Here is a 24,750-nt window from a genome sequence, read left to right on the forward strand (position 1 = left end):
TTAGGTCTGTCGATTTCTTAATATGTATAAAATTATATTTATCTGGACTTCCTATATTTTGAAGTGTTTGTAATATGAATTTATCTGTAAAACTATATAAAAACGGTTATGCGATAAGTTTTTCAACTAAAATGCTTATTATTTATTTAACAACATATCGAAATTAATCGATATGTCTTTAGAAAACTTGCAATCAAATTCTATCTTTGTTGTCGGAATCAAATAAATAATCTATTTATATGTAAGAAACATGAATTTATCCTTAGCTCAAATAATTATTAATAATTAATATAACGAAGAGAATATTTAGCTAATCAAAGGAAATGTTTTCTGTATAATGTGTAGTATCAGTAAAAGTAGTTTTTGGGTGTCTCGTTTCATTGTATGGTGGGCGATATGGTGTTATCTTATTCTGATGGCGGTGATGGTAGGGAGCGCGCTATTCGTGCACGTATGTCCAATACTTTATTGTAAATTCTACATTCCGTCGGAGTACACGCAGCGAGCTGGTCGCGTAACTCTTTAAATGACGCGGCGCGTTCTAAAATATCAAGCTTATAGTGACCTAATTATACATAGTTGTATAGTGTGAGAACGTACTCGAATCTATATAATTGCTCACTGCTATTTTATCTTCAAAATGTAAAAAACTAAATGTCATTTTACTTAACGCGCATATGGTGTAACTAGAAGTGACTCAGTGTTACAGAGTTTTAAGTGTTTACATCGACTGTGATTGAGACGGCGATGTCTGGTTTTGTGCATCATTAATTTTGATGTAATCGAGACTTGTTATATGGAAGTTTAAATAACAAGTTATAGATGGGAACGATTTTATTTTGAAACATTTTATTATTGCTATAAAGAAAACATTGGCAAAATGAGCTGTATCTGGAGCTGGCGACTATTAACAGTTTTAGGAACCATAATAACATGCTCTTACACATTGGCATTTAGCAATTCAATAGAAACAGGTTTGAATTTACTTTTGTTTGATTTTGTGGATAACTGAAACTACTCAAATAAATCCCCTAACTCTCTTACAGATTTAATTATCGCCTAACTAAGTCCTATGATGCACTTTCTTCTTTACCACATAGTATTCAAAGCCCTTTCAAAAATTTGAATCTTCGTAAAATATTACATAGCAAACAATGTAAATCATTTAACTATAAACAAATTATAACATAGTTTTTATCGTTTTTAAAAAATCGTGCCAAAAAAAGTTTACGTGTAGAATTGGACAATAATACTGTAGTTGACTGTATGTTTTGTTACGTTGGTAGTAGTTTGCAAGAAGTTTTTCAAGAGTAGGTTAAAATTGTTTATTTATATAACAATACTAGTAATAATTCCTTTTTATAATGTAAAAATAAATATTTTTATAACATATATTAAGGAAGTTTATGTATGTTCAGTAAGTTTGTAAACGAGGCTAGTGTTTAATAAAATAAACCATGATTTTTATAACATTTAAATATGGAGAAGTGGATAAGATGGCTTGTTAAAAATAATCGCTGTGTTTACTCCTCGTCTATTTATAAACTCCATTAGGTACCTATAGGTTAAGTGACAATAAATCAGACAAATTATTGTGACATAACGATCAGAAAGAAAATTTTCGGTACCTATTATAATTGAAATGGCTTTGATCTATTGAATGCCTACTGATTTTTCTGCATTACTTTCGAAATCTACTCCGAATGTGCTAACTTAAATTACTGCTTGCTATATGAATACAATGTATCTGTGTACATACTAGGTAAGATTATGATAGTCGCTGCTTTGCCAAGGGGATTTTGTAGAGCTTTGTAAGTATAAAATAATGCGATTAAATAATAATAAACTAAAACGATCGCACTAATAGTTTGTACAGGTATGAAGAATTCTAGTGATTGTATAAAATTACTAATAACTCTAAGGAATTTGGCTTAAAATTTAAAATAGAATGTATTCTCATATACTTACAGTCATGTTATGAATTCATATTAATAGTGAATAGGAACATATCTCATATATTTTTAAATTAAACATTAACCTTAAATAAATTTAAATTAAAACAAGGTTGTTTCAAGTCGCAATAAAAAGCAAACGCTATACATGAATAGTTTGGAATTACATTTTATGATTACTTCTGCAAATGGCTATTCTCGGTCTCAAAAATCGTTGGTTGTCTTATCACCTTAGAAAAAAATAAGAAATGCAATTGTGTGATTGCTTTTTAGATATTTTAGACGCTACACATTAGTGTTAATATCCAAGATATTCGTTATTTTTAGAGGAAATCTAAATTTATGGAAAAAATCTGCTATAGGTGGTCCTACAAATTTCTCAATGAATCAGACGAGACAGCATCTAAAACCCGTTTAGTCATTTTGAACGCAACACTGGTGATATAAAAACAGTCCCAGACATAAAAAAAATGAACAAATTTCAAGTTAGACGTAATATGTGCCACGCATTTCACCATTTGAAAATATCACTAATTAAATCTTATGTTATATATTGAACTTTCCTAAAAAAAGACATATTTTCTCTACTTCGCTCTTTTTTTTTCTAAATAGAAGACAAATATTAATTGATGGTTCTTTCAAAACATCAACAATCTAATTGGAGTAAAAAAAAATCTATTTTGAAAAATTTTTCAAGCTTCACTTTATAAAAATAATACGATATATATCTGTCAATAATCAATAATAAAATTTAGTAAAAAGTAACTTCCATTGATGAATCACGTTTTCTCATTGTAGTATATGAGTCACGAACTTGTGGAGCCTTTAGTCTGAACTTATTATATGAAGTCTGCAGATGGAGATGCTGGCTTAGTGACTCAACACCTTTCGTTCAACTATTTATAGTTAACCAATTCTCGGGTTTCAATATTTTTAAATAATGTATTGTATTTTCAAAGATTCCATATAAATTGAATTTATGCTTATTTTTGTGAGTGCAAATTAATGTTTTCTCTGGTAAAATATTAGTATAATTTTAAATAAATAAAATAAACAATATAAAAGCACAAATTTGACTATCTTGCATTATACAGCTATTAGGTTTTAAACAAGGAACGAGAAGTCCAATTCGTAAGCATTTATTTAATAAAAAATATTATAATCCTTCTAATCACTTTACTTTAACATTTTCTGTAATTTTAATAGATATTTTACAAGACATTATAATCAATATATTTGTATAATGAGCAGAGAGTCTATATACAGAGTCGCATTTAAAACATCAGTATTTTGAAATATATGTTACGTATTTGCTAATTAGACATTTTATTGTTTTAAATTATGTTATTGTACTACTAAATCTTTAAGTTTTATTTATATCTGTTCGGTTGTTTGACGTCTAATATAAAAATTCATTCAGCTGTTGTCATACCCGTTCGTATTTCTTTAAGTAAATACGACATTCACACTTTCAATGCTATTAAGCCTTAAAATGTTACCACGATTGTTATGGTTGTCCCAACCTTTCTTTCTACCTTAAACCTAAAGAAATAAAAGACACAAAACATAAAAAAAAAATCTCATTAAGAAATCATAATCAATATTGTTAAGTCTGAGAAAAACGATAAGTTTAACAAATATACATATAAGATCATAGTTGTAATAAATAAACACATAATATTAACACGTATTCTCAAAGTCATGCAAGTGAAACATAATATTGTATAATATGTCAAACGCCTAAGCGTTTCTGTAACGTGTATAAGATCTTTAAATCAGTGACCTTTACAAGGTTAGTCCGTATTTGTAAGCAGATTAATATTTATTTCCATTCGTGAATAAATTATTTTAACAATACAAGGTCTTGGTATATTTTTTTTTTTGTATTTATAACTAGGTACATGCCAGCTTTTATATCAAGATTTTTGACAGTAGGTATCTGACAAATGTCGTAAGAATTTAAAACAGTTAAGGGTGATAATGAAGCATAATGATATTTCCATTATGTTGGTTAGACAAAGCCAAATACTTTCTGAATTTGATGTACGACAGTGGAGAATTCTAAATTGACGTTATTTTTAAAACTTGATAATGTGGAACTTCAATTTATGATTAACTTTTAACATAAATTTATAAATTATGTTTCGATGTAAATGTTTTTATTATACATCCATACTTTTTTCAATTAACTCCATCAACATCCTTTCAATGAACGATAAAATGATAACGTATGGAGTGGCGTTAAAATAGCTGGTATTCTTTGGGAGTTTGCCACACTGGATTTAGAATGACGTCACATAGCTAACCATTCTTTGCCAGCCAGACCAGATATCTTGATAATAATTAAGTCTAAATATAGCGGTATGAAGACAGTTAGATTAACTTTCTATGAAATAAATATCCCTACAAAAATATGTGAATTAAAAACTTAGATTCTTAAGCTAAAATAGTAAGTAAAAAACATTTTTTTTAGTTTTCTTTCTGTTCCTCGATAGTTATTTGTATAATAGTGAAATTATATCTCTCGCTTAGAAGGCACTGTAGAAATCTTTCATACTTTATTTAAATGTTATTCAATAGATGCCGAGTTCTAAGAAAAGAGCACTTACATAAAACAGATATATAGAAGAAATATATTAATTTCAGAAACAAAACCCCAAAAGTCGAATTGACAGTTTTTTTAATAAAATCGATTACTGCTCCACTTTACTTCTTTTGAACTGTACATATATTTCGCCCATGTGTCATTAAAGATCTATACACGTGTATAGGATATGTTCCAGATGCGATAACGTTTATAACATAGAAGCTTTAAAATAACCTAATAAGAGAGGAGGAAATATTTTTACTTTGTGCTGAGTTTACACTTTGGCTTATCTGTTTGTCAGGTTTTATTGTGCTAGGAAAATAAGAATAATAACTCTTTAATAATATAATGAACCGGTAAAAGCTGTATACAAATGTTCATGGCTACTTTAAAAGTCATCTTCGTAATTTGAATTTTTATCTATCAAAACATTATCTTAACAATACCTCAGAAAATATCACTATAGAAACTGTATAAAAGGAATGGAAGCAGTAATATCAATAAAAAAATTTTAGAAAAAAAATCTCGGACCGCTTTTTTCGCCTGGGTAAAATTCTCATTTATAAAGATTGATTAATGAAGGTTAGAAGATAACAGTTATCAACAATAATTTTTTCAGCTTTCACATTGTTCAAAACTTATAAATGTATTTCATATTTTCTTTTGAACTTTTAAGAGTCAAAATTAAAAAAAAAAAATCTCGTATTATTTCCGAAAATTTTGTCACTTACCAATTGAAACGTACTTAGTATTTGGTTGTATAAAAATGCAGTTTAAGTGGTTAATAGACTATACGTCTAAATACATATACAGAATCCAGCTTCTCACGCTTATTTCTTGAATATTATATAAATAAAGGTTTTTTATAAAACCATTACGTTACTCTTCAGAAAAAAACAGTTTTAAACCGGATATTTTTTTTTATTTCCAGGGCTGCATAAAAACATAGTCTAATTTTATTTTTAGAAAATCCAATAATGACATTCCATTGGGAGTTTTCTGAAAAATATTTATCTAAAACTTTGACTTTTTTCCCATTCAATAAAATACTCATTAAATGAGATTTATATTAAGAAACTTTACCATATTATAAACTTTTAAAAATCAATAAAATGAAAAACGAAAATGAGATAAGAAAAGCTATATTCCTTACATACATAAATCTTCATATTTTTTGAACTCATAATAAAAATACAGGTTTAATATATATTTTAATCGAGTAAGTAAGTGTAACAGTTATTTTATATCAAAAATTAAAATCAACAATCGAATAGAACTATGTTATTTGTCCATCTTGTTGTCTTTATAAATTAAATGATGTTAATCTCGTCTTTTGTCCATTACTTAACAGATGATGCTTTATTTTATGTAACAGTTGGGATAGTGTGTGACCGTCTTTGTTTTCTTAATATACAAAGGAAATGCCTCATTACACATTAATTTTTAGGAACAGGATGCATTCTGATATCTTAACAGGGACATCCTTTGAGCTATATTAAATAGGATCGTTTATATCTTGTTATGCATTTTTATTAAATTTATATTAAAATAATCTTACTCTAAGTTTTTTGTTTATTGGTATTTTTGTGGTAAATTAAGAAAAGAGAATATTTAATATTATAGACATGGCTTTATTAATGCTACTTGACCTATACAATTAGTCGTAATAAGAAAACCATAGGATCCTGATTACTTAATTGGTTAGTTTTCCACTATGGGATAGAATCAATTTATATTAAGTGCTTCTATATTATATTCTTTAGGTGACATTTGTAGGGGTAGGATTAATTTTCCCAATGTCGACTACGCCTTCGGCGCACCCTGGCTGCTCATTAATTAACAGTGCTATAGGCACATCGTCACAGTACCCAAGCTCATATTACTTCTACCATTATCATGATAAGCTTAAGTTACTTGTCAACATCGTTATAATTATTTGTTCTCTCGATTGAGACACTAAATGAACTCTTGACAAGGTTGTTCATGTTTATCCTCCCTGCATGATTAACTGTTCATAGGTTAAGTTACATATACGTTGACAAATGAGCTGTGGAAGTTTACTGGGAAAAGCTCATATTCTTTATATTTAAGAGACTTAGGTGCGGTGGCATTATTGAATGAATATACGTCGTTACTAACAATGAGTTTGCAAAGTAATCAACACTTGTCTTTCAATAATTCTTTAGTTCGAGTTGATTGTACGTTTATATTTGCGTTTTATGTTAATTTGTCTTTCGCATTTTTGTCACTATTTAAGTAGATGAAATATTTTTCTAATATTATGTATGATATTTGTTAAATAGGTCTTAACTGCTTTCAGATTTTAAAGAAATAGAAGGCCCAGTTATAATTCCATCGAAAAGCGAAATAATATTGAAAAAGGGTCAAAATTTTACAATTTATTGTAAATCGAACAATCCAGTGCAAATTAAACAACAAGAAATACCGGAGGAAATAATCGAATCCTTCATAATGATCGAAAGAAACGTGACAAGTTCTGACGACCAGTATGAATTTGAGACCGCTTTAGATTTATACAACGTTGATCAATTTGCAGTCGGCTATTATGCTTGTTTTGATAATACTGTAAATGTGAAAGACATTCTGAGTAATTTAATGCATGAACCAGTTAATAACAAACACGTAACGTACTTATACGTATACGTCGACGGTGAGCATATCTTACGTGAAGTAACTTTCTATCTTACAAATCGTATCAATGATAACCTGTATAACTTTTAGAGACCAATAGCTTATTTGCACCAATGAGGGAAGTTGTAATGTCGAGAAGCGGGTCCATGGTCGTAATCGAATGTAGACCTACGACACCGGATATAAATGTTACTCTCGTAGGGGTATGTATTGTGTAAATGATAATTAATTTAATAGAGACGGAATTCAAAACAAGTGAATAAACATTTAAAATTTATGCTTTCGAATAAAAGATTTTTAATTGAATGAATTAGCAAAGAAATTGCTTGTAGTCTGTGCATGGTTCTAATTTGCCTAATCTACGTATCTAACCGATATCGATTTAAGTCTAATGGGGCAATGTATATTATTTTAAAATTAGTATATGGCGTTGCCTCATAATGGCTTTGATTCAAAAACTAATGCTTAGTGCTGTGACCAATAAGTAACAAAGGCATGATCCAATGAGAATATTATTGCTTTAGATAATTTTATAACAACATTCTTAATATTCAGGAATTTGCAGACAGTGAATCCCAACAATATAGTTTTAGCCCTAAGATCGGGTTTGCCTTCGATAGTGATGCCCTCTTGGATATCCCAATGAGCATTTTCAAATGTAACTTTATGAGGCGAAACTTAGAAAGAAAGATCGAAGTTTTTGTAAATAAACGTAGGTGATTAGATGATGTGTAAATTTACCAAAGCCTGCGTGGCCCAGTCATCCCAATTAAACCATTTAGAAAACAATTGTTACCTAGCGAGCCTTCCACGGAATAAGATAAATATAAAAAATAAATATTTAATTGTGATGATTGTGGCTTATGTTTTTCAGTTTTTTATAATTCTTAATTTAATATAATTGAAACCTACTTTATAATAGAACGGACAAATTAAGAAATATTAAAGTAAAATTGAAAAACATAATGACGAGGTATTTATTCTTACTAACAACACATTATTTATTTCGAAATACGATACTAGCTGCAGAGTAACAAGACACCAGAAATTTTATCATACTCCCCAAAGATTGGATTTTTAGTGAAAATTAGTTCTTACAAATGCATTGGACAACGCGGAAACCTCACCTCGTGGAAGTTTCTCGGAGTTAATACAATTTATAGTAAGTAGATAGTGATGCCATCTTGATGTCGCATAACAAGGTAGCGTGGTATGAAGGTTTCACTTAGTCCTTAAATGTCTTAATCTGTTGGTCGGTTCGATGGCTTGTTGCTTTTGATATAACTTTCTCTTCTCTCTTCTAATTTTGTGTGTTGCTCTGCGTGCACAACCACGTATTGTATATATAACTAATTCACTAACAAACTAATTTTTTTTTTCGTATTTTATTTTACACAGTGGTATTTAAAGTATTATTATTTATGAATAACGCTTAAGTTATTATTTATTTGACCCCGTTCGCACTGGTAATGTTTGTGTTCGAGGAAAATAAAGAAACACTGCACAATACTCATTGGAGGATAAATATAATTATTTAAGATATGCCATTCATAACAAAATTGTTTATCTTGGCACGTGTTCGCCTGGAACATAGAGTTTTGGCATGCAAAAAGATAAAACGCAACTAAAAGACACAGTTTTTAGTATAATGTTACAAAAATGCATTGATATCTTACATATTATATCTATTTAATCTTATATGAGAATGATTTAGAGGCTGTTATTAATTAATTGTAGTATGTAAATGTATACAACATTTAATTTTAATTTAAGTGACTGAATTTTATAGTAGCTTAATGTTTAAATCTAATGTAGTTTGTGCCAGTGCGAAATGGGATTTTAGGTTTTAAATTGATGCTGTGGGTCCCGTACGTTATTTATATATGAAGAAATAGAATATGAACTCTTAAAATTATCATAAAAAAAATTTAAGACTAATTAATTGAATTAGTATAATTTTAAGATTTCTACGGGGCCCTTATCAGGTGATTTATTTTGTTATAAAACATAAATTAAATGTTTACTACAGTATTACAATTATGAAATACTGCACGATAAGGTAATTCATAAAATAAAACCAGCTATTGTTATTTTATGTGAAGAAACAATGAATTAATGTTATTGCAAAAACAATTCAATTTCTAAATTAAAAACTAAAAGGAATGGTTTTGTATTTATGTATAATGATATAATATTCTTATCTTTTCTTTGAACTTTTAATCGTAATGTGCCTTCCTTCCGTCTCATTACATCCGTTTCCTTCATTGTATAATAAATTTTATATCAAAATATTTTGCAGTCAAAAACTCAAATGTTTCAAGATAATTAAGATTATTATTAAATGATACTGCCTTTGGGATTCGTTTAATTAAATATATGTTTATTTATCATTAAACATTTTCTAAGTAAATAGTCGTGCAGCATTTCGTAGAAATAATAAATATTTGAAAAATCTATGTGGGACGTTGTAAGGAAATTGATTTCTAATTATTATTACTGTTTTATTTTTATTTTAGCTAAAAATGCAGAGGCTCCAAAACCTACCATCCAAAGTGACTCCATATATTTCTTGGAGGGAGAAACCTTTTCTCTGAATTGCACCGTAACATCACAACCCCCGCTCATGTTACAATGGACTTTTCCGAGACTAAAATCAAAGGTTTTCATTTCAAACCAAATATGATTTATTTATTTATTCATATATTTAAAAAAAACATAACATTTAAAATTAACATATAAATTTGTGTACGAATACATGTAACATTTTTAGGGCCTAATTTTAAACGACACGAACGAACAAAATGTTACTGACGGTATCCTATATTATCATATAACCATAGTAAACGCAACTGAGGAAGATGAAGGAAATTACACTTGTATATCAAAAAACAGCAACAGCAAACAACTAACAACCACCAAAAAAGTCTACAAAGGTATTGTTCTAATGGTGGAGTAATCAAACTATGTAAATAACATTGTAATTTTATTCAGGTTCTAGATAACGTAAATTAATATATTTTATATTGTTTAGGTAAACAGGGTTTTATTATTCTCACAAAAGGGAAAAGCAGAGATGGTCCACTAGAAACCAAACAAGGTTCTATAAAACTTCAGTATCAAATCGAAGACTATCCTCCATGTACATATTACGTGTAAGTTATGTTTATTGAATCTTTGTTATTTCGTTTGTATATAGAATAATTAGTTTTATTTCTTTCTTATTCCTTCATAGCCATTAAAAAGATCAAGAATTATTTAATTTGCAAAATACGTAGTGCATAGAAATAAAACAGTTTATCATCCCTTGGAGAGGAGTTTTAGAGAAAACATTTAAAATAACAGTCAGCCATTACTTATGGTATTCCTTAATAAGATAAAGTAAAATTTTCTAAAAATTACATGCTAACAAACAATGAAGCAGACAAAGTCTAGTTTCACAGTATTTCAGTTAATAATTAGAATTCCTTTCTAAAAATCCGTATATTTCTAAGATGTTTTCCAAGGGATTTGTTCGTTACATTACCATTACGTGGAAATGTTGTTTTAATTTCTTTTGTACTTTTGCTAGAATGAAAAACAATGATAAGTTGCCAGTAGAGAGCGAAAAATACAAATTGAGCAGACAAAAAGGATCCATAATATTGCATATAAAAAATTTAAATATATCAGATACAGCCAACTATACATTAGTTGCCAGTAATAAGGATGTCACTAAAAATGTTACGTACGACATTCGAAAAAAAGGTTAGTATAACAGTAAATGCAAATTTATATACCTGTCTTAAATATGTAAAATTAAATCCCGCTTATGTTGTAAATTACAGTTTTTGTGAGTCTTTGAGTGTATATTTTTAGGTTTCTTACTCATTCACGTAAAATACAAAACTCAATCCGAATAAAACTTTAGTTCAATTTTCTATTTGCGTAATAACTTCATTAATAAAATATTGAGTCTGATTTCCATGTTTATGCATAGTATTCTTTCATATTGTTACTTTTGTCGTGTATTATTTATTTTGTGAATCATATATTTGATGTTGAAATTAATAAAACATTTGATTTGATTATAGCTGCTCCAATTGTGGACTTCGGACCAGAATCTGATAAAAGATATGAATTACATCAAATGGCAACACTAAAATGTGAAGCGATTGGGTATCCTCTACCTACCGTCGAGTGGATATTTTCGGATAAGCGTGGCGAAGAACAAACAATTCAGGTCTGGAGTAGAGTATTTTTAAAGTTTACGTTAATTTGAGTTAGCGCAATGTATAACGATTGTTCTTGCAGGCGACACAAAATATTGCCGAGTCTTTAATAAAAGTGACGTCTTATCTCACTTTTAATGTTCGTACTTCGGGAAATATAACGTGCCATGCCTTTAATGGAATGAACACCACGGATTCCACAAGAAGATTTCTTGTGTATGAGATAGCAGGAGGTTTCGGTATTAAGAATAGCGACGACACTTGGTTCCCTGAACGACAACAGGTTGTTTTAAGATGCTATGCATCTAAGTACGACTTTGTCAACGTAACATGGCGTCGGCATGATGACGAAAAAATTACTGGACATGGTATAACCATCATCTACAATAATAGTTAAAGCACTTATTATACGATATAATAAAACTAATTTTATATTACAGAAATTAAGGTATTGGAGTCAGAATTTTCATACATAGCCGAGTTAATAATAAATAGCGTGAGGGTTGAGGATGCAGGTACTTATACTTGTGTAGGATATAAAGAAAATATGGAGGAGAATCAAATGATAAACCTTACTGTAGCAGGTATGATTTTTGAAAATGATTAGATTTGGAGACCTTAACAATTATATTTTTAATATTTCAAATACGTTACATTACAAATGTTAATCATTTCAGAAACTCAACTTCCTGTTGTAACTCAACCAAACAAAAAGACAGAACTTGAAGTTAACCCATATCAACCAATCAGAATTAGTTGCCAAGCAAGCGCTGTACCTCCGCCTCAAATAACGTGGTTTAAGGTAATGTATTATAATTATGATTGTAAGCTGTTATGTATGTGACTTTGGATCTTAATAATAATGGATTAATAATTCATGACGGGCAAAAATTATCTCGCTTATGGAGGATTTGGACTTTTTTGGTGAGAATGTTGCGCACTGCTAGTATTTCCGTTCAAAGAATTCATTTTATAGATACTGATTGCCAATACAGAAATTCATCTTGTTGCGCATTTTTTTTTTTTTTTTTAGAAAATTTTAATGTAAGATTAAAAACTTGTATATTTAAATGTTTTGCGTCCTTGGTTTACAGTTTGTGCCTCTGGTCGTTGCGCGTGAGAGTGCGGTTTTTTTGTCTGTATTTTTTTTGTGATTTTAACATCAAGGTTGTCTTAATGTAAGATTTTTCGAAATGCACTATACAGTATACAATTTATTTTACAAATGAGTATAGATTTTTTTTAGATTACCGACTGACCGACTGTGAGGTATCTGTAAATTAACGGATTAGTAGATGCTTTGCTTGAGTTGCTAGTTGCTAGTTAAATAAATAGAAAAATTTCTAGATTGGTCGTCCTATTGGTTACTAGGATATTGGGGTGACTAGTCGCTCTATTAAATTACAAAGTATTTATTTCATTTATTGAAAGAATAGTTATTCTAATAGGTGCTCGATTGAACGCTCACTGTTTGCTTCAGTTTTACTAGTTTTACTGATTGCTTGCTCGTCAAAATTTTCCAACAAAATATTATCGATTAAGAAGTTAGATTTCTTGAGTATCCAAAACAGAATTTATAAAATATAATTGTGGAGAAGTATTCAAAAGTTGCGCTCATAAAATGTGTTTCTTTAAGATAAAATATATTAGCCACTTTCAAGCATTTTACTTTTATTTATAAGTATATTAATTTATTATTAATTATAGGATGGAGAATATCTGTTGAATAACAGCAATGTTGAAATATTTACTGAGAACCTTAATCAAACCACAGTTAATTCATCCATTGATATAAAGCAAATGCTGGAAGATTATAAAGGGAAATACGAATGCGTTGCGGAAAGCGGTGGTCAAATTAGAAGTGGAATATACAATGTCGTATTAAAAGGTTATTATTAATTTATACAAATTATATATTTTAAATTTATATAGTTATTGACTGACACCAACGCTGATGTTACAGATAAATATACGTATCGCTCCGCAATATATTTAAGTATAATTGCTGTTGTGGTGTTTCTACTTGTTTTATTAATGACATATTTGATATGGAAAAGACGTGAAGAGCAACAATTTAAGAGGGAATTGGCGAAGGCTGGTTTACTAAATTTCAATGAAGGTGTTACTAGATCTCTTAATCCGGAGCTTGGGATCGACGAACAGGCCGAGCTCTTACCTTACAATCAAAGATTTGAGTTCCCATCTGAAAAACTTATTTTAGGTAAGTTTATATAGAATAAGTCAGAAAATAATAATTTTTCCAAAAATTTACTCAGGATATTTACAATTCTTTTAAGTATATAAATCTATAATAAAATAAATGGATTGTATAGGTATCTAAGGAAGTAATAACTTTGTAAGAAACAGAAAATTAATTGACAATATTTTAAATGTAATTATATATGAGTAGCGTAAAATAAAAGGATTTAGGATCTCGATGTTTATGTTCCGCTCTATTATAGGTAAGCAATTGGGAGCAGGTGCTTTCGGCGTTGTATACAAAGCTGAAGCCCGGGGTATCGTCAACGCTGAAGAAACAACTCCAGTCGCCGTCAAGATGGTGAAGAAAACAGCCGATAATATGTATATAAAGGCACTGGCCTCTGAACTGAAGATAATGGTCCATCTTGGAAAACACATTAACATAGTAAACTTATTAGGCGCTTGTACTAAAAATGTTGGGAAACGTAAGTGATTTTGATGACAATATATTTAGTACCTACTTACATTGACGACAAAAAGTAGTTCAACTTTTTACGATTGTATAAATTTGAAAAAATAATTATCGGATACCTTATTATGTAAGGAGATTTAAAAACGAAAATTTTTGAAAGTGTCGTAATTTATGATGAAAAATAAAACGATACGATTGTGTGTCAAGTTATATTTTTAACTTTGTATTTATCATACAAAAAGATATCAATTTTAAATATTATTATAGACACAACACAATTTAATTGATTCAAGTAAATATCTTTTATATAAGTAAACACCAAAATACCTACATACATATTACTAACATAATTGAACTCGTAATCATATATAATCATTAAGATACACGTGTGCTATCAAAGTATAAAGCTACAGTATATAATATAAGATCATAGAAATATAAATGTCATTTTTTTGGTACAAATATTTAAATTTTAAGTATAATTTTCATTTGTAAGTTAAAATAATAACGTCATGTAGAAACTATAAAATCAGACATAGCTGTAATTCGTCTAGTAATAAATTAGTATGTATACTGTGTGCGCACTTTTGTTAACGACGCAAGTGTTTTAGTAATTAATTTAGTCGAATGATGGAATAGGACAGCGCAGACAAATTTTGCATAAACTATTAAATAAATTAGGAAGTAATATAGGGCATGAATTAATTTAATTGTTAATATTAAGATATTGCGAATATATTATAGTATTACTTAATATTTAGTATGAAGTAGCTTGTTTAAATATAAATTTTAATAAAGCTTTGTTGTGATTTATGAAATTAATTCGTCTGCACTAACCTTTAACGTCTGTTCCATTTTTCTTCACGCGGCGCTAATAGCCTAATGACGTCATTGTTTATGTTTCAGGGGAATTGATTGTAATCGTGGAATACTGTAAGTTTGGTAACATACATAACTACATGCAGAGACACAGAGAAGTTTTTATAGATCAACTCACTGAAAATAAAGAGAGGAATCTTGGGAAAGTAAATAGAGCCTTTTCCAGCAGTACCGCTAGTAGTGGGTGAGTGTATTAATTGAATTTAAACATAAGTTTAATTAAAAACAGAATTAATTTAAGCTATTTTAAAAAAATTATCTACATGTAGTAAATTAAATGGTTACTGTTACTGATTTCAGAATGCATTCGGATTATTTCAGTTCGAACCACTCTCAAAACACAGACCACACATTTATTAATACGGCGAACACAAACAGGTCTGCAAGGAAAGGTAGAATATTAGTCACTTATATAATTATTTTAGTTATGACGTAATATTATAAATTCCATCTCACATAACTGCTTTTATAAAATATGTATTTACTATGTCGTCACTTTATATTATATAAAAGTAATTCACGAATACACCCAATTTGTAATATATATAATGTAATGATGTCATTAGCGTTATCTATAAAAATAATATTTACAAATATTGATAGTACATTCGTTTTACAACAGATAATGCTAATCAACAAGTGGAATTCGTTGGAGGTAACAGATGTCCTTTTTTTCCTTGTCAACACCTAAGTGCACATCATATAATATTACTTACATATTTATGATAATTATTTTCTGTTTTTCATACGCTACGTAACTTTCTATTTTAACATCAGATATTATTTTGTTTTTCTATTGGTCTTTGAATTGCATGATGTCTTTCACTTGGTCACTTTGTAAATAGATTTCGATGTTCATACTTTATATAATTATAACCTGGCTTAAGTCGATTAGAATAGATCGTGATTTTTTTGAAGTAATTTGAATTTGTTGAAAAATTATCGTAGCATATAATTATGATGCTGGGTTTCTTTTTATAATGATATAGGAAATATAGGAAAAGGATTCTCTAGCTTTGAGTAAAATAAAAATAATGCAAGTTGTGTGACATTAGCAACCATTATTATTAATCATATAAAACCATATATAATTGCGATGGTATAGAAATTTCATTTATGTATAAAACTTTGTTTATTAGGATTTGAGTATAAATTTTTAATAAGTATTTTTACTATTATTAGAGCGAGTTTCACTAATTTTAATGAAACTATCTTCATAAAAATACGAAATGTATTGTCTATCAGTTCGTCTTGGATTTTTCATCTTCCCATCATACTTAGATCACCTCGACTGACTTTAATTATTGAATCAATTAATCTAAACATGTACGTGAAATGTAATTAATTTACTTTAAGTGCACGCAATGATATAATCGCCGTTAATTTCACAAAGCTTTGTAAAAATTACTGCTTTGTTTTATGTGACCTATGAAACATATATTTATTAGGCTATAATAAGCAGATAAAATATTGAAGCATCGTGATTAAAAATATTTTTTATATTACAGTATCAGAGACAGGATACGTCCAACCGGAATGGCGATCCAATTATGAAGGCGACTACAATTATGACGGACGCAGCCCACGCCCTCTCACCTCCCGAGATCTCTTAGCTTGGGCATTTCAAATTGCTAGAGGAATGGAATATTTAGCAAGTAGAAAGGTCAGTGAATTCTAGTTAACTAGTATCTTCCCAAGGTTTTCCTCGTCTCAGGATATCCGTTGTTTATTTATTCTATATTCTCTATCCATTTCTCAGTCTATTTCAATAAAACATTTATCTTATGTATATCTGGCTTGACCGCAACGTACATTATACATACATCTATAAAGTGCAACAAGATTCGATGTTTGTTAGTTGATATTTATTGAATAGTGACTTTTGCTTTGTTTTCTTTCATCGTAGTACTATTAATGAAATTCCCTTAATAGGATTTGTAAGTTCCAAACAGAATCTTCACATTTTCATCTTTGTTTTAGTTAATTTAATATTTAATGTGTTCGTTGCAGGTTCTACATGGAGATTTAGCAGCAAGAAATGTCCTTTTAGCCGAAGATAATATCGTAAAAATTTGCGACTTTGGTTTAGCTAGAAGCATTTACAAAAATGACGAATACAAGAAGCAAGCAGATGTTAGTCTTTGTAGTCATTTTAATATTTTGAGTCTCATTTTAATTTCATATTTATTTGTAAATTGTAATATATTCCTATAAACTTCTTAGGGCCCACTACCGGTTAAATGGTTGGCGATTGAGTGCATGATTGACCGAATATTCTCGACGCAGTCCGATGTTTGGTCTTTTGGTATTGTGTTATGGGAATTGTTTTCTCTTGCCAAAACACCTTACCCTAACATAAGTCCCGCACACCTCATAGAGTGGCTTAATAGTGGGTGAGTAATTCTTGGATCATAAAAAGTATTCAATATTTTTCTTATAAAAATATATTTGAATATTCTAAAAATTATTAGAGTCTTTTAATATATAAAATTAATAAAAATAGGCATAGACGCAGAAAAATAACAATAGTTAAACCATTGTCGGTCGCACACTTTTTGTTATGTGGTGCTGGCTAATGTAACTTACCTAGTTAGTATGTTATAATTACATATCTACGAATAAAATAAATTTCTCGATTAATATATAAAGATTTTCTTACGTTGTGCTTTCTCAGTATCCAACATATTATTACTGAGGCTCCCAGAGTAATCAATAAAATACATAACAGATGTTAGCTGAAATAAATTCGTATTGTGTAACCAACTGCCCTCTTATTTAGTTAATGTAACAGTATATATACTAATTTACAGGAATCGCTTGGATAAACCCCAATACGCTGACGATCGCTTATACGACGTTATGCTTCGTTGTTGGGAACAAAAGCCCACAGCAAGACCTAATTTCTCACAACTACAGGAAATACTTGGTTCTTTCCTGGAAGATAATGTCCGCAATGTAAGAATTGTTTATAATTACATTATAAATCTATTTAACTTATTGTTCTACAAAAAACTGAATTACTTAAAGAAAAGGGAGTTAAAATAAAAACTTGATATATAAGAATTTTTATATTTGAATTTTTTTGATATTATCTTTTTTATGTACCAGCACTATGTTGACCTAAACTCGGCGTACATGGATTTGAATGTGAAGACAGAAGGTCAAGAGGACTATTTAGCAATGGTTTGCGCTCCTGATTACAATAATATGGTAACTCCAAGCCCTCATCATTACGTCAACGACGCTAGGAGTTTTTTTCCACCTACACCAACACAACTTCAGCACGGTAATTAAAATACTTATTTTTCTTTCTTTTATAATATAATTGCTTCTTTTGCAATAACAAATTTTATGATATTATTTAAAACATTTTAAGTTACTTTAGATAATATTTTAAAAATAAAATATACATTTATGCCTTAGTGAAATGTCACATCTAGTTGAGACTTTTTGCTTATTATATTTTATTTATTCTTAAAAAGGGCATACGAGGCGTGGAGTGTAGATTCTTGTGAAACCCAGTTCTGTAAAGCTTATATAAGACCAATTATGTTTTTGGATTCAACCTGAGTTGATAAATTTACTTTTAATTCTTAATACTATCTTAATGTTATTGGAAAGAAACATCAACTGAAAAAAATATTTTATTTAAATTAAAAAAATGTTCATTCACACTTTGGCATTACTAAATAATATAATATTTTTAAACGTCAGGAAGTCAAACGTGGATTTTGTTTGTTTTTAACATATTTTTTTAGCACGAAATGTTGTTAAAAATAAACTTTTTTTGAATTTTACATCTCAATCATACCAAGCTTTTCATACAAAGGTGGTTCTTGGCGAAAAACTTATCATTGATTGATTATATCTTTAGCCTTGTTGTTGGCTAAAAACCACAAACAATTTATTCGAACTCATAATATTATTCCATACAAATGCATTTCCGCCCCGTTATAACTGTGTAGTAAATATTATAGAATGATAAACTTAGTTATTTCAGTATAGGGACGATAGCAAAATTTCCAAAATTTGCTTCCAAATATGTAGGACCAAATCCTGATCAGTTCAAAAATTAGCCAATAATTGCTTAAATAATATAGTTAAAATAATAACCTAGGAATGAACCCAAAAACAATCCGTAATAAAACCGCGGTATAGTTACTCGTATATCTAACGATGCACAACAAAAATATTTAAAATATATCCAGAAATTAATACCAGCACTTTAAAAAATATATATTTTTGTTTCATTTGCTTTTAATTTATTTCACCAGAAACTTAAAATATTTATTATATACATTATTTTTGTGGATCTTGAGTGAAAACGCTACATAAGTTTATGTTAATACTGTAGGATTTACTATACACGACTATGATTTCAAGTGAAGTGTTTTATGATTTTCCTAATCAGAAAAATATTCCCGATGGATTTAAGCTTTATGAAAAAATAATAAAACAACCTTTTAAAAAGTCCCGGCCAAACGTAAGTAGCTGAAAGTCTTTACCTTGAAATGAACCACTCGTTACTTTAAAAGTTGCAATGTTAATTGAAATTGTCAACAAAGAAGCACTCCCTAAGGCAACATTACGTTATCAAATTTTACTTAATAATAAGTTATTAAGTACTTATATGAAAACGCGGATTGAAACAAGGCCGGATAGGACATATATGACGTTTCACATTTTCGTAAATTCACGAAAACTTAATAAGAAAACCTAATAGATGGCACAAACCACCCGATATGTCGGTTAAATATATAGAATGTTTAATGCATCATCTCGAGTAAGGGTCCGATAGCTTAATTAATAAAGAAACTAGAGCGCGATATTCCGTAGTTCCTATTTTCGAATCCTGTTCATGTTGATGAATTTTTCATTCTATATTTTCAAATTTGAATCAATTCGAACATTGTCCTATACTTTGTAGTAGGCAAAAATATCCGCCGCCAGCATTGTTGCTATCAGGCTATCGGAAAAAGTCATGTCGGCATGCGAATTATCAATTTCCGGTATGTTGTCTTACGAATTTGTTTGGAGGATGGGTCTGAACAGTTGTCTTATGGCCTGAGCTGAGTTTGATACTAAGATTTTCAACTGTGTATAATCCCAGGGTGGCCCCATCGGGCTGGTTGGTGAGCAAATCAAAGGACTAATGGCGATATTACGCATTTTTTATCTTTGCCATAGTCTCCAGATCAAAGGCTCACTAGAACAACTAGTCTGCCGTGTTGTTTGACTACAATTATGAGGCCTCGTTTAAGTTCAAAGCCTGGATATTTATTATTCACTACAAAAAGAAAGGACAACAAAAAGAAAAAAAAAATTATCGCTACCTCAACACGAACTCGTCTTTCACCACCAAAAAAAGTCCGTTCACTTTGCCTCAATCTTTTCAGAATATATCTTTAGGTTATATCATTCTCTTCAGTTATAGGGTACTGAGGTATCGTCGAACCTTAACGTTGGGTGGTTTATTGAGTCCAAAGCCAAGGCAACCAGCCAGTATTTCACACACACACACACACAGTATTAAGCCAGTATTTCACACTGGGCTATCCCAGAAGCTCTCTTCTTTGTCTATATAAAGCGCACGTCGGGTCGTCTGTAGAATACTGCTGTCACATAGAGGCAGAGGCAACCAAATGTCATCGGTGGAAGTAGTTTCATCTTCCAATATGAGGAATGACAGTCACACACTACCTATTCATTTTTAAAGAAAAAATCCCATTTCGTTTCATTTGTACCAAGTTTCGGATCAAGACTTAAGTATGATCCAATCTGTAAAATATAGTTGCTCTATTATAATCTCTTTTAATTACTTCTTTATATAATACCTATTATGGCTTTACGAGGGCTATTTTTGGTACAAAACTCATACTCGAAACTGGACGAATATTTTATTTTCTCTTCTCAAATCACAGAATAACTATTAAATACAGAAGCAAAACTAGGAGTTTAAAAAGTGTGACATTGACGGTTGTCAATGGCCTTGTAGGTTTCAAAGATATCGACCGATTCCAATGCGTTTTTTTTCTATTTGAAAATCAGTTTCCTCACAACGGTTATTAGCTGTGTTTTGGTTAATATTGGTCCAGCAGTGTAAATGTATCAACTCTTTTCCAAAATGAAGACATTTTTGGCGAATGATTACTCGATCATGTGCGTTACATGTGCCTACCAGAATAATAGTTAGAAGAAAACTAATATGAAAGGGATTTTTTGAATTGAATAAAATTTTGTTATTATTCGTTCTATATATCACAAAACCTATTGTATATTATTCCACTTCGGATGATATAAACGATAGCTTATAAAAATGTAAAGAAAGCTACGACTAGTTGCACGTATTCGGTATCAGTATATTAAAAGAGTTTCATATTATAAATAAAATTTAAACTATTTTTATTTAAGCATTATAGTAGAAAATAAAGATTTGGCACGGTTACGAAATAAATCTCGGATATTAAAAATAAACTTACGTCAAAGCCAGCGGAACGTATGGACGCATTGAAAGTGATTTGTGATATTTTTGCATCATGTGATAAATATCAGCGTTAAGTACTGAAGCATGCCAATATGGCGTCAAGTAGGCTGTTAATGTATATTTCATGAGAAATGTTTCCTTTTTCTAAAACTTATTGATATCCGTAATTTTCTTCTTTACTATAATTCTTATCTAAAATCGACATAGTTTAAATTGTTTAAGAAGGAGAATAGATGTATAATAATAACTTTCCTTTGTCAGACGAAACTGAAAACACTCCCTTCTGATAATGTGAAATCGTGTTATGAACGGTAATAAATTTAAAATTTTGAGGCATGGTCGATGTCACTAATTCATCAAAGTATTACTTGTGATTTAATAATCTGTGTAAAATTATCGCTAACCTCCTTAATTTGATCTTAATTCTATTAGTTTTATTATTTATTATACCGGAGTTTACTCTTCACTGAATTTTCTTCAATTATTTACTTGTTAGATGTATATTTAATAAGTACGTGTATCTGTTGGTAGCACCAAATGTAATCATAACTATCTTTCATTACTATTATTTGTAACGCATGTTCTGTATTTATGTTTCATATTATTCATGAAACAACATTAATAAATATAAATAACTTCATTTTCAGACGACGAAGGCTATTTGCAAATGAGCCCAGCGAACCGATCTATATTCAGCCCACGAGAACCGACCACCAAATTTGATTTCGATGCACGCAAATTAAACCCAAGGGTTTCTGAACCAAATAGTCAGGGCTCTGAGTTAACACAGTTATTAACTTTGAATAACTTGCCAGCCAGAGGCGGTTCTGAATCCGACCACGATGGTAATACTTCTCCTTATCTCAACATGTGCCCACGTATCGACGAAGAAACCGACGATGTTTTTGAGACGAAGCAGTACAATTTTAAAAATGCACATAATAATCAAAACACCGCTGTATCTAATCCCACTTATATTAAATTCGATGTGGAGTTGGAGAAGAAACCTCAGAATAATTCCAATAATTACATCAACGTCAACGTGCCGAATGGTCTAGTCAAATAAATAATGCTTTTTCTCACAATAACTCACTACTTACATCTTATTCTACTAGGATATCTGATGAATTTCTTAGAAGACTTGATCTCCTTCTAATCAATTTGATTAAATGTATTAATAGAAATCTCAGATATGTCATTGTATTTTCCTTTCTGTATAATGTATATATTCTTCTATCTTTTATATTTCTCGATCTTTACTCTATTCGATCTTTTATTAATAAGACATATTTTGTTATAAATGGAAATGAGAAAATTGTAATTGTGAAGTGGAATGTTCACGAAATGATGTGATATTTTGTTGTAGGAAAATACACGTTGGATATATGATAAACAAATTCATATTCTAGTATTGTTACATAATGTAGCTTTTTTAAGTGCCAGTATTTATTTACTGAACCCCACCATTTTAACATATTGTAAATAGTTTTTTTTATTAATAAGTAATATATATATGCATTTCTATCGTTGCCATTCCTTAATAGAAAAAATCTGTTACTGCAAAATATTTAAAGCTAAAAACTCATGCTGAATATTTTGAAGTGTCGTTGTTTCATATTAATGTAGTGTCGTTACAGCGTGTAACAGATAAAATATTATTGATGTCATTATTTAAATAAATGAAATATATTTTGTATGTTCTCCCGTTAACATTATTAAATAGTTTCTATGTCTGAATGTTATATTACTGAAATATACTATGCTTTATGGCTATGGTGTGTAGAAATATTTTTTAATTTTTCTGATGATCAAGTGATGTATTTGTTTCAAGTAGGCACCGTACAAAAGAGAAAATAAATGTGATATAATAAAGTGAAGTAATATTTTTTCCAATGCAAGCCTCTCCTTTTAGGTCTTAAAATAAAGCTTTAACTAGTAGATGTATAAAATAAGTGTATTTTCATTCACATAATAACAAAATATGGTTATGTTGGAATGTTAGCATCTTATAGGAATCAGGTCCATTAATGAAGCATAACTTCAACGTCTCTATTAGATTCGACATTATTATATAAAGTTCACACATAAAAAAATCTGTACCATTGCACTCTATATTAAATTCTTATATAAGTAAGTATATTCGGTTTTAAGTAAAAATGGTACGCACTATTCCCAAGATAACACTCTCTATAGCTTCAGCTCCCTGAAATTAGGCAAATTTTATATATTGTCAACTTTTACAGAATTGAATAAAGTGGCAATAAAAGATAATAGTAATCAAATACTTAAGCTCAGATCTACTTACGTCTTTAAAAGCTTCAACCAATCCTAATGGGAGGTCAACGACCATTCGGCCAAAACTAGCCAAAGTCTGCAAAACAATAAAATATGCTACTTATACCGAGATTGAAAAAATATAAGCAAAACTTAAAAAAGAATATTTAAGTCACAAATTAACTAATAGCAGTGTTTAATTTTCTATACATTATTTATTTTTAATAAAGCAAAAACTATTAATTATTGAATTTAATCGATTTAAAATACTCTGCTTAAGAACTGAAATCAATAATAAATTCACTTTAACTTACACCACTTGGTTTATATTCCTTTGGGACAGCAGTATCAGGAATTTGAGCAGTACTATTAGCAATAGAGTTTCCTATAATCTGAAACACTATAACAATGATAAACAGTACCGTCTCTAGAGCAGCCATATTTGCTATGGTCTAGTTCACTTCACGTTGCTCTTTTAAAGTTATCATATACAACTAGTTAATACGATATGGCTCTCATAGGCTTACTTTTAACTTATTGTTCGAAAATTGTTTTGTGCTAAGGTTTTCAGGGTTTCTTGACAATGCGATTTTCAATTATGAATAATTTATTTTATGTTAATACCTAGGAAAAATACTTTTGTGATTTGACTGAGAGATAAAAGAAAGAAACCTAAGGAAAAATATATAACATATAAAATATTCTAAGAAGATCCCATGAGCCTCTTTCAGGTATTATTTTTTATATTTTATTGTTCGCTAAGTCTCTCGAGTGAAATTCATTGATATCCTTAGTTTTTCTAGATGTGTGTTCTGAATTGTATATTTTTTAATATTATTTAATCTTACTATTTATACCGACATTCGAAAGCCACAACCTGTTTTGTAAGTTCATCACATCAGTAATAGATATATTATAATTTTTAATAAAAACACTTTTATTGTCATGCTATTTTGAGTATTAAAATATTTGATGGCTTTTGTTAAAAATTTTTGATTCTTTATTAAAATAATGGTCTTATTTTGTATGTCACTGTTTTT

General features: G+C 29.5%; 1 protein-coding gene across 6 annotated transcripts; it reads left to right on the forward strand.

Moving 5' to 3' along the window:
• Positions 1 to 470: 470 nt before the first annotated feature.
• Positions 471 to 23,309, forward strand: LOC116766088 (vascular endothelial growth factor receptor 1). 6 transcript variants are annotated; one of them, XM_032655743.2, is made up of 25 exons: positions 471 to 974; positions 6,860 to 7,210; positions 7,282 to 7,394; positions 7,747 to 7,903; positions 9,708 to 9,850; positions 9,962 to 10,124; positions 10,223 to 10,343; positions 10,760 to 10,935; positions 11,262 to 11,410; positions 11,482 to 11,767; positions 11,840 to 11,983; positions 12,077 to 12,201; positions 13,107 to 13,287; positions 13,363 to 13,620; positions 13,862 to 14,086; positions 14,980 to 15,136; positions 15,253 to 15,344; positions 15,575 to 15,607; positions 16,461 to 16,615; positions 16,963 to 17,085; positions 17,176 to 17,345; positions 17,763 to 17,907; positions 18,061 to 18,238; positions 21,698 to 21,747; positions 22,084 to 22,225. In XM_032655743.2, the coding sequence occupies exons 1-24, from the start codon at positions 881 to 883 to the stop codon at positions 21,721 to 21,723; spliced, it is 3,765 nt and encodes a 1,254-aa protein (XP_032511634.2). In that variant the 5' UTR covers positions 471 to 880; the 3' UTR covers positions 21,724 to 21,747; positions 22,084 to 22,225. The 6 variants fall into 6 exon arrangements, with proteins under 6 accessions (XP_032511634.2, XP_032511633.2, XP_032511631.2 ...); XM_032655740.2 differs by lacking the exon at positions 21,698 to 21,747 and having other exon boundaries at positions 475 to 974; positions 22,084 to 23,309; XM_032655741.2 differs by lacking the exons at positions 7,747 to 7,903; positions 21,698 to 21,747 and adding an exon at positions 8,215 to 8,353 and having other exon boundaries at positions 475 to 974; positions 22,084 to 23,309.
• The last annotated feature ends 1,441 nt before the right edge of the window (positions 23,310 to 24,750 follow it).

Source organism: Danaus plexippus, chromosome 15, assembly GCF_018135715.1.
Source record: "Danaus plexippus chromosome 15, MEX_DaPlex, whole genome shotgun sequence".
NCBI lineage: Eukaryota > Metazoa > Arthropoda > Insecta > Lepidoptera > Nymphalidae > Danaus > Danaus plexippus.